Genomic DNA, 17,694 nt, shown 5'->3' on the forward strand with positions numbered 1-17,694 from the left:
ACCAGGGAAGCCCGATTTACATGTTTTGAAGGTATCTTCTCTCACTTATTCAAGGGTATTCATGGAACCTTGTTTTACAAACAATTGTCCCTCTTGATGTTGCAGAGAAGTACGGGCCACCTGACCCAGAAGGAAGATTCTTGGTCCCCTTTGTGACGACACGACATTGTTGGCAAAATACATAAAAGAAACAATGTCCCAACATTTGCAGCACACAATCCTCAAAGAGCCGCCCAATAACACGTCAATTTTATGGAGCTTTTCTCAGGCTCAAACGTAGCCACGTATCTCATTTAGTAAAAAGCAAGCTGTACAGTGTAATCCAGGGGCTCTGAATCCTGCCATTGCTTGGACTCCCCCAAGAGGCCGCCCCAACCAGTGGGGGGTCAGAGGGAGGAAGCCCGCGTGGGAGGGGCCCGGGGGGAGGTCTGTGCAGGAACCCACCCTGAGCCCACCCCCTCTGCCCCAGCTCAGGGCTCCTCGCGCCCCACAGCCCAGTGTCTCTGAGGCCGCCTTCCGCCCAGACTGGGCGGTCTCCCAGCGTGCAGTGCCGGCTGATGAACTGGGGGAGCCCTGCAGGCCCAGAGCTGGGACCCCCAGCCTGTGTCCCGTCCTCCTGGCGGCTCAGATCCACCACCATCCCACGCCTGACACCAAACGTGAAGGAGGGGCAGACCCACCCGGCCTCGAGAGCCCAGCCAGGGAGCAGCACCAGCAACCCAAGTTCTGCCCGACTGGGACCCAGCAGAAGTCGACCAGGGGCCAGACTGGTCAAGTAGAGGGGCCGGGCCTGGAGGGTGAGGACAGCTCGCCGTCAGCTGAGGGCTTTGGGGCTGCTCAGGGCTGAATGGAGCTCAGTTCTGCTCTTCCTTGTGACCTCAGGCAAGACGCACTCCCCTCTGCCTCACTTTTCTCACGAGAATAAAACCCGACCCGTCTCAAAGGTCAGGCCTGGGATCTCAACAAAATAACCCTCACGGTGCTTCGCCCAACGCCTGGCAAACATGGGCGGCCGTCCTTGCTGTTCTTGACAGTTGTTTTAATAGACATCTTCGTCTGAGTCAAGAGGTCGGGCAGACCTGGGCTGAGTCCTGGTTCCTGGCCCACACCGGCTCTATGGGGGGTCATCAGAGGGCAGAGGCATGTGGCGCCCGCTGTTGCCTGCAGGTCAAGCCAGCCTGCTGGGGAGGGAAGCCAGGTCTGAGACATCGTCACGCATCCTGAAGAGGGCCGTCCGCAGGACCCGGGCTCCTGACCAGCTGCTTCGGGCCCTGCAGGCGGAGCGGGGGCTCAGATTCAGGACGGCTAGGCTAGAGCCATGCCACCTTCTGGCTGGATCTCAAGCAGTCACCTCACTTCCCCGGGCCAAGGTTCTCAGTCTGTAAGGTCGTGACAGCCACACGAATCAGAGGAAGCTGCCCGCAAGAATCATCCCAGGAGACAGGGGACAAACAGGGAGCATCCTCTCCTCTCAGGAAGGCACTGCACCAACCTGTCCCCCATAAAGACAAATTAACCCCATCTCTGCTGCAGGGAACTTTTTTTTTTTTGCGGCATGCGGGCCTCTCACTGTTGTGGCCTCTCCCGTTGCAGAGCACAGGCTCTGGACGCGCAGGCTCAGTGGCCATGGCTCACGGGCCCAGCCGCTCCGCGGCACATGGGATCTTCCCAGACCGGGGCGTGAACCTGTGTCCCCTGCATCGGCAGGCGGACTCTCAACCACTGCACCACCAGGGAAGCCCCTGGGGAACTCATATTTGAAAGGGGTTGGGGGATCCCCAAGTAAGAAACTTGTGCCCCCAACCCAAAGCTGAGAGAGTGAGCCCAGGGCAAGAACAAGCTAGAGGGGGCAGGGCGCTCCAGGGGGTTCACTGACCCTGGAATTCTTCTGTTAGCTCATATTCAGTTTTATTGTACTCTTGTTTCAACAGCTCTGTTACGGGAATGATTCCATAACAGAGCCTTTTAGTGTCCTGTCAATAAGTTACGTCCAGCCACGTTCTTGGCTGACTTATAAAATCACTTTTCCATGAAATCGTATCCTAAGCAACTTCTCTAGGTAACCTGGAGGAGAGAACGTGGTAGGGAAGGGGTGGAGGGGTGGGCTGAGCTATCAGATGATCTGGCAGGGCTGGAGACAGAGACACGCCGTGTATCTGTTTGCTGGTGGCATGCTGCATTCAAGGCCCATTTCCTCAACTCCCCTGTCTCCACATCCTTTGCCATGGGACTCCGGGGTTCCTCCCACTGAAGAGCTGAGAATATTTCCCTATCCTGTGGCTTTGGATTCAGCCATATGACTGGTCTGGCCAAGGGAACGTTAGCAGGTTCGACGTGACCAAAGAATTAACAAGTGTTTGCGTGATCTGCAAGCCTTCCTGTGTCTGTTGTGCTGCCCTTTGAGAGGAGCCCACGTGACTTTGCTCTGGTCCAAGGAGCAGAGATATCCCAGTCAGGCCACCAGAGCTGAGCCAGCCCAGATCAGCCAGCCCACAAGCAAAAACCGAACGAATGCTCACAGTCCTGGAGGTTCCGTGGTTGTTTGTTACACGGCGATAGCTGACCAATTCAGTTCTGAATTTCTAGTTAGTGAGAAATAAAAGGTACTGAGCTCAGAGTACATAGAAGAGAAGGTGGTTTTTTGGCTGTCAGTGTTCCTTGATGATGGGCACTTTGCAAAGGGACTTTGTAACACTCCTCCTGTGGGTGTCCAAGGTGGCAGTCACCTAGCTGGGACAACATGGTTTAGCAAGGTCCATTCCAGCTGTCAGATTGGAAACATGTTAGTATATCAGTCTAACTATTATGAAGGTTATAATTAGCTAATCAGACTGCATGATTCTTCTACTAAGTTTTGTTCTGAATACTTAGGGATTCAGTTATACAGTTTTTCCCATGATTCCTTACAGGAGGAAAAAAAATCCCAAAACTTCATACAGAATAAGAATACAGCAGGTAGAAAAACTCCTAATTAGAAATACTCAGTAATGAATTCCTCTACTTCCTTTTAAAGAACAGTATAATTACTTCTAAGAATTGAAAAATTGCTTCATTTGATCAAATATTTTGATTAGCAAAGAAATTAATTGCACTGTATCTTCATTTGTATTTACAGTGAATTAATGAATGCTAAAAATAACAACAGCAGCAAAACTGCCTGTCAAAAAAAAAGATAAAACATTTAAAAAAATCCAGTTGAGAATAAAGTGAAAGCTCTGTGTGCAAACGTGCTGCTACAGACGCCTCCTGCCGGATCAAGGAACCAACTTTTGTGACTCCCAGAGCCCAGCACGCACGAGGCCAAGGGTAGACGCTCGTCTGTCGGGAGGTCTGGAGGTCTTAGTGATCGATGAATTGGCCTCAGCAATCCAGTATGCTGTTTGCAGATTCAAAAGGGTGACACCAGAACTGCAGGCACAACCCAAGTTTCCTGGTGGTGTGACCACTGCCCACACTGGGATCTCTGACCACGGAGGGATTCTTTCTAGGTAATGCATGAAGGCAAATCTGGAGATTTCAGGTTCCTTTTCCTTTGGAAAGGCTACAATCAAATCAAGCTTCAAGTCAACTGAACCAAGGCTAACTGAGACCCAGTCCTGGTGGCCATCCTTCACTGTGTCTCCTTCACCCAGGCGCTGGGCTGGGGCGTTGCAGAAGTTTCTCTAATCCTCCTATTGCCCTTCGAGGCAGCCGTGGTTCTCCCTATTTCTAGACAAAGTAAGTGGGTCAGGACCCGGCCACAGTCCCCAGGCTACTCCCCTGTGAGCTGATGACTTCAGAGCTGTGCTCTCCCATCCTTCCATGATCCCAGCCCCACCACATGCACAAGTACAGAGCCCACCCGAGAGAGGAATGTGCGAATTCATCAGCACTGACTGAGGGCCTACCGCGTGCCAGGCTCCATGCCAGGCAAGGGGAATAGAGCAGTGAACGGCAGAGACAAAGCCCTGCCTTGGAGAAGCTGATGCTTTGAGAGGCCCACGGAGGCAAGCACGGGGGAGACCCACCCTAACAGCCCTGCCCCTTGGCCTCCCTCCCAGGTCCTCTGCCCCCGGCCTCTCACCCCACTTTGACCCATGCTCTAGCCAAGCCCAAAGTACACGTTTCCCATCTTGGGTCCCTGCACAGGCTGATCCTTATGCCCGGGAAGCCTGGTCTGCCAAAGTCCAGACACGGTGTTAGCTCATCAGAGAGGTGATTATGCCATCTCTGCCCCTGACCATGAAGACTTAGGTCCTCCCCCTTCGGCCCTCCGAGCTGACTTCCACCATACAGCTCGACATTCACAAAGGATCCATCTGACACCTCTGCAAACACCCAATGCACAAATCCTTTGGTAGCACGAAATTGCCATAAAATGCTGAGAAGTAGAGGAAACATTTAAGCTACCCCTTCAACCCTTTAATGATTCAATAAACTCATGGCTGAATTCATTTATGAAACTATTAGATGAATTCTTCCACCCAAATAAATTACACACCATATAATCACATCATTACTAAATATTATACAATAACCACGCACTCACTGAAGTAGGATAGAATATAAAAAAAATAATGCAAACATTTGGTGTTTGCTACGCTCGGTTCCATGCAAAGCTCTTTCTGCATTAACTCGCTTAATCCAAACAACAACCCTGTGGGGTGGACACTCAAGACAGCTCCCGCTGACAGTAGGAAGCTGAGAGCAGGGGCCTGATTCTGGTCTGAATTCTAATCCCCGCTCTGGCACTTCTAGCTGTGTGACCGGGAACAGATGCTGTAACCTCTCCGTTCCACAGTCTCCTCATCCTTAAAAGGGATCTTAGGAGGGTTAGCTGAGTTAATTTAGGTAAAGTGCCTAGAACAGGGCCTGGCTCACAGCACGTGCCCAGTGCGTATTAGCCACCGTCTGGATGTTGGTGTCTGACTGTGGGTGACAAGAAGATGATGGTAAATGGCTGGGCAAAATCACTAGGTAGGCCAGGGTCTGGAACACACTGTCACACACGTGCTGAATGTGGGAAGGTAAGATTCTCCCAGTCAAATGGGGCAGCTAAAGCCAGAACGTGAGAGCTCACCTCCAAGCTAGACATGTAGGTATGTGGTAACAATTAAGAAACTGGGGGCTTCCCTGGTGGCGCAGTGGTTGGGAGCCCGCCTGCCAATGCAGGAGACACGGGTTCGTGCCCTGGTCTGGGAAGATCCCACATGCCGCGGAGCGGCTGGGCCCGTGAGCCATGGCCGCTGAGCCTGCGCATCTGGAGCCTGTGCTCCACAACGGGAGAGGCCACAACAGTGAGAGGCCCGCGTACCGCAAAAAAAAAAAAAAAAAAAAAAAAAAAAAGAAACTGGTGCCGTCTGCAGCCTGGATTTGCTCTGCGAGGCTTGTTGGGAACAATGACTTCTTGGATTGACTCTTGGCTTCCTGATATGGTCATGACCTTGTAGAATCAACGGTACAGCTCAACTCTGATGTTTAATTGATCCAAACATTGGCAATTGAATTAGACCGCGAATCAGACTGCCATGGCCCTGGAGGGGGTCTGCAGGGATGGGCTGTGCCACTGTCCGCTTATTTTGAACATGTAGAGAGCCTATACATGAATACCCTATACATGAATACCCTCATGTATTCCCACTGAGGGTAGGAATCAAGAGAGATCGCCAGCCCACATTCGAGGGGAGTGCTGGCGAAAGCGTTTGGAGAATGCGAGAATGACTGACAAATACAAGGTGGGACATTGGAGGAGCTGTACAGCGTTCCCTAGAGACGGGCTGAGGGCCCGGCCCTGCTGGCGCTGTACAGGGGTCACGTGGAAGCAAGCCTGGCATGGCCCCCTTTGCTTTTCTGCAAGAGGCGTGGAAACCAGGTGGCCGAGCCCTGTCCTAACTCTGGCAGGGGCCCATCTGGCAGCTGCTAGAGAGGTAGGTGCCCAGTCCCTCGACTGTCCACACCCCTGGAAGCTGGGGAAGGCGGGGGGGGACTTCTACTCCTTCTGACTGGAGGCTCCAGATCAAGATGGGGCCCAGGATGCATGAGTGCTTTGATGCACTCAGATTTGGGAGAAGCGTGTTAACCTTACGAGAATGGCGATGTGTCATGCTGGCTGTGGTCAGGTAACTTGCGCAGGTTGGCCCCTAACTACTCCTCTGGTGTGATGATGTCATTTTCATACAAGGCAGTGGTTGACAATATTCCTTTTCCTTTAGCTCAGGCACGGCGGGCCCAGCAGCCCCTCACCCTGCACTGTCACCAAGGCCACCGCAAGTGTCCAAGCGGCCTGTGTTATCCCTCCCACCCTGCCATATACTCAACCGTCTCCAGGACAACAGGTAGTAATTATCCCATTGACAATTGGAAAGGGAGTGAAATTTAGGGGAAACATTCAAAAATCACCGAAATTGTATCAAGAGGACTCAGCCTTTCTCGCCATCAGGGGCAAGAGTAAATAACAGGAATGACATATCTTAATAATTTCCTTAATTTATTTCCCATGATCTTCGAGTCTTTTCCTGAAAAGGAAACGTCCCCATCTTTATAATATTCATTAAAAATACATGGACACCATTATATTTACAATAAAAAGAAAGATAAATCAAAGTAACACTGTTGGCAACTAATATAAATGAGATGTTCATAGAAGATTACAAACATTTTGATGTGCTTTACGGTCTCTTGTTCAGCTGAAAACTACAATCTTAAATTCTCTCTTGGAAAAAAATCATCTTCAAGTTACTCAACGTCTCACTGGATGACTTTACGGACAATATATTATAAACACAAGGTAAGGACAGATCTCATTGGCTCTCTGTTAGCTAGAATGTGACAAAATAATTACTCTGCATTGAATAAGGATGCGTTTTGTTAAAAAATTCCATTAGTTCCATGATAAGAAAGTAGAAAGATTTTATATGGGTTTCTACCGTGTCTTTGAAAAATTCTATTTCTGCTCTGAGCATTATTTTATATTCACGGAAGACACTGAAATTGCACTTTAAGACTTAAAAGAAATGTTAAACAGGAATGATTTCTAAAAACAAGTAGTGATACTCTATATAGTTTGCACGTAGCATTTTGAATGTAAAATGTTTTTCCCAGAAGTGAAAAAGAGGTATTTGCTGAGGGCAGACATTCAGATAACGTTTTCACCTCGTTTGTGAGAATCTTATGAAAAAGGTGTTAGTGCTGACGTTCAGAGCTTGTCTTGTTTTTTCTTTTTTACTTTTCAACCAAGGCTCTGGTAGCATTTCAGTTTTAATACCTCGTTCCTCTTCTTTTGTGTCATCTGAGCTAGTGTTTCTTGTCCTGACTCAGGTGTGATGCTCCCAGTGGCACCAGGCATGTCCTTTGCTCCTGTCTGCAAAGCCTGACGGAGCCTCATCGTGTGCAGCTCCCCGGCCTCCGGGCTGAGCTCGGTGTCCCAAGAGTGACGTGCGGCCCACGCGCTGAGTCGATGGCGGGAGGTTGATCTGCGCCAGCCCGTGACCCCCCACTTTGAGAAATGCTTCAGTGGGGCAGCGGGAAGAGCAAGGAGCCCAAAAGCCAGGGCCGATCTGCACGCCAGGGCCGAGCCACACGCCAGGGCCGAGCCACGCGCCAGGATCTGAAAGTAACGCGGCACCTGTTCTGAAAGCTGAGACGCTTTTCCCCTGTTGTGTGTGATGGACACACGAGACACAGGTCAATACGAGTTTTGGGGGGCAGATTTAGCGGTGCACCCCGACTGAGAACTGGATCGTGAGCAGGTGTAAAATCGTCATCTTTACTCTCTGTGTGCTTTCCATCTCCTCAAGGCCTTACAAGACTCCTTAGCTACCTTTCCAGCTGTCCCTTTTCCAGGAACGGATTTGGTTTGGCTGGGGATTATTCACAGCGAACTTCCTTTGCGAGAAGAGGTCCCAACTGCCTTAATTACATTTTGGTAATCTCCTTTTAATTACTTGCCGCCCATGCATCCCCTAGAGGAAGGGATGGCTGATGTATTTAATGAGCTCGAGGAGGATGCATTAACTCTTCCTATTGTTTGTTACTTCTTTTCTTTCTATTAAGAACATCAGCTCAGGATTAAACTTCCGAAACCATCACTTGTACACGGTCACGGCTCTCACACAGCCACTTTGCCATCCCAGCCACCCTTGAGGAAGCTGACCCATGTCCCTGCTCAGAAGTCTTAACGAGTCTCCTGCTGCTCAGAGGAAGGGACCTGAACTCCGGCGCGAGGGACGCAGGGCCCCGGTGGTCTGCCCCTGCTGCCCTCCTCTCTCTTCAAAAAAACGGGACAAAAGAAACCCCCAGGGCTTCCCTGGTGGCACAGTGGTTGGGAGTCCGCCTGCTGACCCTCCCGGTCCGGGAGGGTCCCACGTGCTGCGGAGCGGCTGGGCCCGTGGGCCGTGGCCGCTGGGCCTGCGCGTCCGGAGCCTGTGCTCCGCAACGGGAGAGGCCGCAGCAGTGAGAGGCCCGCGTACCGCCAAAAAAAAAAAAAAAAACAAAAAAAAGAAACCCCCAACATACCCTGAACTGTGTAGTCGCCCCACACTGAGGCTTCACACCCCACATCCTTTCAAGCTGGAAGTCCCAACCTCAACTTGTCCTTCCGGTAAAGGCACCTCTGCTCAAGCACTGGCTTCTCAGCAGGACTTCCCACCCCCAGGCCAGTGTGGGGCTGATGCCACTTAGTCCCAAGCACCCACTGCACATGGACAGGGAAAGCGGGGAGTGAGGGCAAAGAGTGGGCCAGGCTGTGCCACCTCTGAGTCCCTGCTGCCCCGCCAGCCTCCATGCCCCCTCCTGTCTCGAAACACATCTCCCACCGTCACTCATGTTGCAGTTAATCCTAGAACCTCCTCGCAAGAACGTTCAGCAAAGTGCTTCCAGAGGCGAAGGGGACTTTGCGAAGAAATCAGGTAGGATGAATGTCAGGGGAAGCGAGTAGCAATGTTTGAAGCTTTGGAGACATTCGCCCCTGGTTCCGGGAACTCAAGGGTCGGCAGAGATGCTCAGAGTGACCCGTGAGTGAGGACAAGCCGCGTCCTCTGCCTGCAGGCTGCGTGACCTCTGGACACAGCCCGTAAAGATTCGGCGTGGCCAGTGGAGTCCTCCAGTGGGAGCCGCTGGAAGGGTCTGGGCACGTACTTATAGGTGCTCGGCAAGGACACTCTACAGTAATTAGAACTCGGAACACTGGAAGTCGCTTCAAGACCAACGACGGGGCATCGGCGAAGCCGATGAAGCTGACTGCTGACCCAGGACACCTGTCCTCCTGCTCCCTTCCCCATTCAAAGCCCCAAAGCCTGGGCCACTCCTGACTCATTCTCTCACCTTCCACTTTCCAAATGTATCCAGGAGTGAGCCATGCCAGCAGCATCCCTCCCCAGGGTGCGCCCGCCTCCCTACTGGCCCTTGGCGCCCCCGGGCCCCCTCCTCGAGTCTTCCCCACCCGGTGTCCACCGTGACTTCTCTAAAATGTTAGTTGGGGGGGCTTCCCTGGTGGCGCAGTGGTTGAGAGTCCGCCTGCCGATGCAGGGGACACGGGTTTGTGCCCCGGTCCGGGAGGATCCCACATGCCGTGGAGCGGCTGGGCCCGTGAGCCATGGCCGCTGAGCCTGCGCGTCCGGAGCCTGTTCTCCGCAACGGGAGAGGCCACAACAGTGAGAGGCCCGTGTACCGCAAAAAAAATATAAAATAAAATTAAAAAATAATAAAAAAATAAAATAAAAAAATAAAATGTTAGTTGGTCACGGTCACGACGCTCCTCTCCCCACTCCTTCCCTGGGTCTCCATGTGAGCTACAGGGCCGCCCCCCTCATCGGTCCCTGAGCACTTCCTACTTCGCCTCCCTCCCTCCCACCTGCCCAGGCAGCCACACCTCAAGCCCCGAGGGCTCCCTCCTGCTGGGTCTCTGCAGGGCTGTGCTCCAACATCCCCTCCCTAGAGGTCACTGAGTCCCACCCTGCCCTCCGATGGGTATCGGCTCAGATGTCCCCTTCTCACCGGGCTACCCTTCTGTCCGGGTTTATTTTATCCCCCAGCACATACTGGCTTCTGACATCTGGTACACATTCTCATTTCTCGTCCGTCTCCCTTGCTAGGACGCAGGCCCCTGGCACTGCTGACCTCAGGACCCGCTCAGTGCTGGGTACACAGCGGGCGCACAGGAAATGCTGGCTGATGGACAGAGTGACTGGGATGGTACACATCCACCCCACTTTGTCTCTAAAGCAAAGTGATTTGCGTTAGAGACAAATCACTGACATGGAAATGCCAGCGATATCACAGGAAGTGAAAAGGCAGCTCCAGAGGGACATGCAGGGGTCCCAGAGGAGGAGGTGGGCAGCTGGGGTGGGAAAGCCGAGCCCTCTCTCCTTTCTGGGGGTGGTTAGGGAATGGAGGGGAGGGGAGGTACTGAGAGACAGGAAGGTGCAGCTGGAGAAACAACAGGGGGTTACAGTGGCTGCCTTTGGGGAGCAGGACTGCGGTGAACAGTTGATCAAGTGATCTCTGCTTTTAAATCTTTTGCAACAATTCAATTTTATTTCTATATGGGCATATATTACTTTGATACAAATAATAAACGTTTGTTTAAAAAAGAGTCTTGGGACTTCCCTGGTGGTGCAGTGGTTAAGAATCCGCCTGCCAGTGCAGGGGACATGGGGTTGATCCCTGGTCGGGGAAGATCCCACAGGCCGCGCAGCATTTAAACCCGTGCACCACAACTACTGAGCCTGTGTGCCTCCAGTAGAGCCTGCAAGTAGTTCACAACTACTGAGCCCGTGCGCCTACAGCCCGTGCTCCGCAACAATGAAGAGTAGCCCCGCTCACCACAACTAGAGAAAGCCCGCGCGCAGCAATGAAGACCCAATGCAGCCAAAACATAAATAAATTAATTAATAAAATTAATAAAAAATAATAAAATAAAATTTAAAAGTTCAAAGAAAAATAAATTTAAAAACATAAAAGAGTCTTTTAAGAGTTGTGAAAATCCCCAACCACCCCCTAATTCAGCAGCATATACTCTCTGTCCTTGACCTCACCCCCATAGGATATTTGTATAAAAAAGAGGATTAGAGATAAATATACCAACGTGTTAACACTGTTTGTCCCTAGGGGGGGACTTTAATTCTCTCCTTCAAAATGATTGGTATGGGGTTTCCCTGGTGGCGCAGTGGTTGAGAGTGCGCCTGCCGATGGAGAGGACATGGGTTCGTGCCCCGGTCCGGGAATATCCCACATGCCGCGGAGCGGCCAGGCCCGTGAGCCATGGCTGTGGGGCCTGCGCGTCCGGAGCCTGTGCTCTGCAATGGGAGAGGCCACAAAAGTGAGAGGCCCGCGTACCACAAAAAAAAAAAAAAAAGATTGGTATATTCCAAATCATGTAAATGGACACAGCCTACTTCTACAAATATTAGCTTAAGCCATATGAAATTATCAATATTCAATCATTTAGGACTCTAAAAATGGTGATTTCATATGATTCAACCTAATAGAAAAAATTATTTTTTAAAAATGGGGCTGCTTTCAAGATCAGTAAAAGTATTCCTATCCTTTGAGCCCAGTTATTTCTTGGATTCTTTCTTTAGGAAGAAGGTCCAAAATATGTACATAGACTTGCATACAAAGTGTTCATGGCCCAGTAAATTACAGTGGTGAAAGCTGGAATAAAACCAAAATGCTTAAAAATAAGGAGTTGGTGGAATGTTATGGAGATATTTTAACTCATGTTTGGAAGAACTTTAAGTGACTTGGTGGAATTTAATGTTAAAGGAAAAACAGCAAGATACATGATTATATCTAAAATGTTATCTCCACTGGGCTTCCCTGGTGGTGCAGTGGTTGAGAGTCCGCCTGCCGATGCAGGGGACACGGGTTCGTGCCCCGATCCGGGAAGATCCCACATGCCACGGAGCGGCTGGGCCCGTGAGCCATGGCCACTGAGCCTGTGTGTCCAGAGACCGTGCTCCACAACGGGAGAGGCCACAACAGTGAGAAGCCCGCATACCGCAAAAATAATAATAAATAAATAAAAAATAAAATGTTATCTCCACTATGTAAAAACATGCAGTACATCTGTACACTCACGTTCATGGCGGCATTATTCACAGTACCGTAGCTAAAACGTGGAAGCAACCCAAGCTTTCACTGGATAGGATAGATATAGATGTATCCATAGATCAATGGATACACAAAATATGGTCTATCCATACAGTGGACTATTATGAGACTTTAAAAGGAAGGAAGTTCTGACCGTGCTACAAGAGGATAAACCCTGAAGACATTACGCTCAGTAAAATAAGCCAGACGCAAAAGGACAAATACCGTAGGTTTCACTCATCTGAGGCACCTGGAGTCGTCAAATTCCTAGAGGAAGTAGAACAGTGGGTGCCAGGGGCTGGGGGAGGGGAGTTGGGGAGTTAGTGTTTAATGGGGACAGAGTTTCAGTTTTGCAAGATGAAGAGAGTTCTGCAGGTGGAGGGTGGTGATGATTACACAGCAACATGAATCGACTTAATGCCACTGAGCTGTGCATTAATTTAAAAAGGGTTAAGATGGCAAACTTTATGGTATGTGTATTTTACCACAGTGAAAGAATTGGGGGTAAATGCATTAAAAATAGACGAAGAAGCTCTCTGAGGCAGCGTGGCCCTTGGGAAGAAGACAGCTCTGAAGCTGAGCTGCCTGGCGTCCACTCCAGCTGCGGAGGCAGGTACCTGACTTCGGGACCCACCTGTTCCACCTGATCCCCTCCTTCATCCGGGCAGCAACCAGGTGAGCAAATGCCAGGGGGAGGGCCCAGAGCTCAATAGGTCTCACTAAACCGTATGGAGGTTGTTCCTGTCATCACACCATCATCACAGGGTTAAACGACTATCTTCTTTTTTTTACACTTTCCTGTATTTTCCAAAATTTTCACAATATGTATTTCTTTTAAAATCAGAAAAAAAGTATAATTCACATAAAAATAGTGAGAGTCACCACAGACAAAGGGAAAAGACAAGTCACAGACCAGGAGAAGACATTTGCAACGCCCATACCAACAAAGGAGTGGAATCCTTCCAGGCAGTTCTCAGACGAGGGAGCCTGGATGGCTGATAACATTTGAAAGCCTTGGCAGAAATGAAACTCCCGATAACACCAAGGGCTCCGGGATGCGGCGCGTCAGCAGCTCTCCCGCAGGGCTGGCGGGAGTGTGTGCTGGCGGGTGCAGCCACCGTGGCGGTGTCTGTGGAGCTGAACTTGTGCCCCCGCCCCCTCCCGCAGCCGTTCCAGGCAGAGTGACCCCGAGTGTGCAAGGGTCACAGTCACAGAAGGCTGGCCGTGCCCTGCTCGTAACGGAGAAAACCGCAAACCGCCTGTATGCCATTAGCAGGAGGACGACTACTGAACGGGGTTTGTTCATTCAATAGAATATATTCATTTATCATTTAATTGGCTAATTTTATGGCAGCTTGAGCGAGTGAACTAAAGCCAATGTAACAACATGGATCAATCTTAAATTCATGATATTAAGCAAGAAAAACACAAGTGCCGAAGACAGAATCTGATACAATATCGTATATATAAAGTTTTAAAACAGGCAACAAAATAGTATATTTTGTTAGGAAATGTCCATCTAAATGGCAGAGATGAAAATACTCACACACCCCAGAGGAGATGGCACAGCCTTCAGGGACCTGGAGTTGGGAGCCAGGCTTCTGGGGCCACAAGCCAGCTCTACTGCCCCCCTTTGGGGTGACTGTGGGCAATGACTTGATGTGTGTGCCCCAGTGTCCTCATCCATAAAATGGGATATTACTAGCATGTACCTCGTAGTGATAGCAAAAGAATTATACCAGTTAATACCCATATAGGACTAAGAACGGGGCCTTGCCCTCAGAAAGCACTATATTGAGTTTGCTGCTGTTACTGTTATTACAGTGAGTCTCAGACCTTAAAAACGCTCATGCCACTTGTTCTAGCAATCTCATTTCCAAGAACGTATCCCAGATAAGTGAGCAAGGATTTATGAACTCGGGTGTTCACTAGATACAAAAGTGTGCAATTGGAAATGACCTCAGCGTCCAGCTACAGGAGGACAGTTAAATACATTTCAGCACAAGCCTGTTGTGACTTAGCCGTTGCACTGTGTTTGGATCTTTCATATTTGTTTTCATCTCCCTTTCCATGGCGGCAGGGACCCCTGTGTGTCCATTCTCACTCAGCACAGAATGGTGACCGAAGAAATCCAAGCTGGCTGAAACTAGATTGTAATTGTCGCTAATGATGTAGGGCCATTTACATTTAGAAATGGAGAAACAGCCTAAGAAGGAACAGCTCGTGCTGCCAGAGAAGTGGTCCCGGGAAGGAACGAGAGCCTTGTGGTCAGCCACCCACCCTCCTCTAGGAAGCCCTCTTAGACTGCCCCCAGGACCCTACTAACTCCACGATTACCCCTACCTCAGGCTTGGCTGATACATGGCCCAGGGCCCGACACATAGTGGGTCCTCAACAAATGTCTCCCAAGTGGGTCCTAATTCCCCCATTGCTGGTTCAGGGCCTGACGTGTAGTGGCCTCACTTCTCTCGACACTAGGTCATCTTCAGGGATCTAAGATCCTTAGAACTCATTAAAACAACCAGACAAAAGCAGGCTCTCCTAAACTTCTTTGAAAATAAACAAAATAATAGAATAGAATAGAATAACTTTCTAATGAATTAAAGGATACGTATTTACCTTCTAACACTACGTAGAATTTATATCAATTTTTCATTTAGAATGAACTAATTAACTGAGGTGATTGCCAATTTATCTGATGTGGTTTTAATCAATTATCTATTTTGCAAACACTAATTTTAGCCCTTTTTCAAAAAGAAATGCTTATGTTCTGCAGACATTCTTACCTCCTCAAGGTAACTGTTGAAGTTCTGGAGAAAATATTTCCAATTTATATAGGGGGTGAGATGAATTCTTAGTTTTCTCAAAAAATAATGATACTGGGTATCTGTTAGTTTGTAACAGAAATCCTTAAGAACTTGTCCAAAATCCGAAGCCTTTACAAACCCAGTGTTCTCTGTATCCAGTGCAGAAAATGCCTACAATTAAAAAAAAATAAAGGCAGATGTTACTGTCAAGTGAATATTTCAAAAATATTTGTCTTAAGTATTGCTTTTCTGAATGCAAATGAAATCAAGTGAACATGAGTCCCCTGTAGATTCTAAATTACTAAATAAACGCACGAGGACTGAAGACAGACAGGTAGGATGTGCACCCTGGCTGAGAGTTGATGTGTCATTGAGGAAACTTGCCTTAGTCCCTCCTCTTTGGATACGAAGATGAAGAGGAGTGAAAGAGGAGCCCCGGTCCTCGCCAGTCCCGAGGAGGCTCCGAGGCACGAAGGAACTTGCCCGAGGTATCTGCATCATTAAATTCTAGCTCCCCAATGAATCACCTGTGAGTGAGAAGCTCAGGTGCTACCCCACTGCGTCCAGGTGTGGGGCAGGGGTCTCGCTATAGGAGTCTGACGTGGGAAGTGGCCAGGAGAAGGAGTGAGGGACTGCCCCATCCCACCCACACCCCAGGGCCTGAACACCGAGGCTCTGTCCTTTACGGTGGGGGAGACACCCCTGCCTGCGCCTGTGCAGAGGGCCTGGGGCAGCCGGCGCCAGCCCAGCAGTAAAGCAGTCAAACTGAAGTGCAAACATTTGCTATAAAAAGAAAGCACATTTTTTCCCATCTGTTGAAACAAAATCATTCATTTCTATTGCACTAGAAAATCCGTATCAAGGGGTAAGTTAAGATCTTAGTTTTTTAAGTAAGAATTTAACGTCCTTTCAGACCCAAACCCAAATTCCCTGCAGTTAATTCTCACTCAGGACTAACTGGGCACACCCTGTCCGTCCACAAGGTGTTATACAGGTAACCAAATTAACCTTAATACTGTCTGGCTTCAAGCTTTCATTTAGCCTGTGTAGATACGACACAGCCAGGTGGTAGACTCTGAACCCTGGCTGTGTTGCCCACCATAAACCCTTAACCTCTCTGAGCTTAACTTCATCGGTATGAAAAGAGGGACAACAGAACTCGCGTTGGTCTAAGTTTTACTATGGCAACCTGAAGACGCACCTGTCCAGGTACCCGGCGCACAGTGGATCTCGGCATATGTTCAGGAGAATGGCAGTCAACATGAAGGGAGCTGACCGAGCATTCTGTTCTGAGGGCGTTAGAAGGTGCTGCGGTGCCGCAAGGCTCAGTGGACCTAAGGGCTGAGCTGGGGTCCGGCTTGCTGTGGCCATGGGACCTGCACTTCCCTGGGGCTGTGTGGCTTCCCTGTGTGTCAATCCAGCCTGACAAGCCACAGGGTGGGTGGAAGAATCAAATATGCCAAGGCTTAGGGAATCTATAAAACTCCACATAAATATAAGGTATTGCTGTGTCATTTCAGAAACAAGACGCTGCATTGAGACGTGTCTCCAGTGACACAAGGAGCTGCATCATGTGTCTGGTACCCTTCCTGACAGCCATCCTCAGACATCGTCATTCCCTCCTCGCCTCGCTGCCCCAAACGCCCTCCCCCTCCAGGCCATCTGCCAGTCTCCTGGCCAGAGAATCTCACTCTCTTGCTTAAAACCTCGTCTCCTAAGGAGTATTTCTCAGAAGTGAGAACGGTGGTTCCCCCCACAGGTTCCATGGACCTCAGTTTGAGAAACATCCTGATAGATGTGACATGGTGCCGCCCTAAACTGGAACGGGGCAGAGCCATCCTGCAAATGGATTTATTTGGCCTGCACAGTGCTTTTGACAAATCTGAAGTACGTGCTGACATTTAGAAGTCAGGAGGTTTCATAGCTTCTCAGGAAAAATACAAAGATCTGGCAGAGCTGGGACCATTTTTCAGCTCAGCAGCAGTCGGCAGGGGCTGGGGAGAAGCTGCACTCTGGACAGGGCTGTGCCTCTGGCCTGCTGTGGCCGTGGCCTGGCCCGTTTATCACTTTTTTCCTTCTGGTCCCTGTGCCCATCCGAGTTTGCAGTCCTCACGGGGTGACCACTGGGCCAGGGCAATCTGGTGTCGAAAGGGGTACAGATGGTCTTCCTAGATGACCCGTAACGTGTTCATACTAATTTTTCTTTGATCTTTAGATAGTCATTAAAATAAAGACACAAATATGCTAAATCCTCACAGAGAATTCCTGCATGCAAACAATGTCTGCTGTCGGGGAGGAAGGCCACGCTCGCCGGTATTCCAGAACGTTCACAAGCTGGCTGGGCTGCCCTGCCTTTCTCCTTGTCTCCCACTGAACCTTGGACTCCAGGGCCCAGCTTGCCTCCCGGCGCTAAGAGGATGCAGGCCTTCAGCGAGGTGGGCCTCGGTGTCGGCGTGGGGCTGAGGGTCTGCATGTGGCAGACACAGAGGCAGCCCTGCTACGACTGTGCTGTCTGGACCGCACACACCCAGCATCACCCGGGAGGCCCTGTGTTCACCGTCTCATTAGACTGCAAGGCCTGCCCTCTGCACGCAGCATCTCTCGTCCTGCGGCTGCTGCAGGGGAAACTCACGTGGGGACCCGCGAGGGGGACCAGCACCCGGCGGGGAGCACGGCCCGAGCAGTGTCTTCCAAGGATAAGCCCCGCAGTGTCATGCCCACATACACCGGGTCTTGGCACGCCCCCCCCCCAGGTCACACAGACATCAGCCTAAACGTCAGTGTACTCGGGGGACCCCCTTCTTACACCCCCTGCCCT

At 50.2% G+C, this 17,694-nt stretch overlaps 1 protein-coding gene across 1 annotated transcript in view; it reads right to left on the bottom strand.

The window, feature by feature from the left end:
- EFCAB6 (EF-hand calcium binding domain 6) overlaps window positions 1–17,694 on the bottom strand; it is a 202,887-nt gene that overhangs the window by 25,639 nt on the left and 159,554 nt on the right. The window contains 1 exon segment of the mRNA XM_082634692.1: window positions 14,856–15,047. Within this exon segment, the coding sequence (XP_082490818.1) occupies window positions 14,856–15,047 (192 nt within the window).

The sequence above is a fragment of the Mesoplodon mirus genome (genome assembly GCF_964341445.2).
Source record: "Mesoplodon mirus genome assembly, chromosome: 11".
Lineage (NCBI taxonomy): Eukaryota > Metazoa > Chordata > Mammalia > Artiodactyla > Ziphiidae > Mesoplodon > Mesoplodon mirus.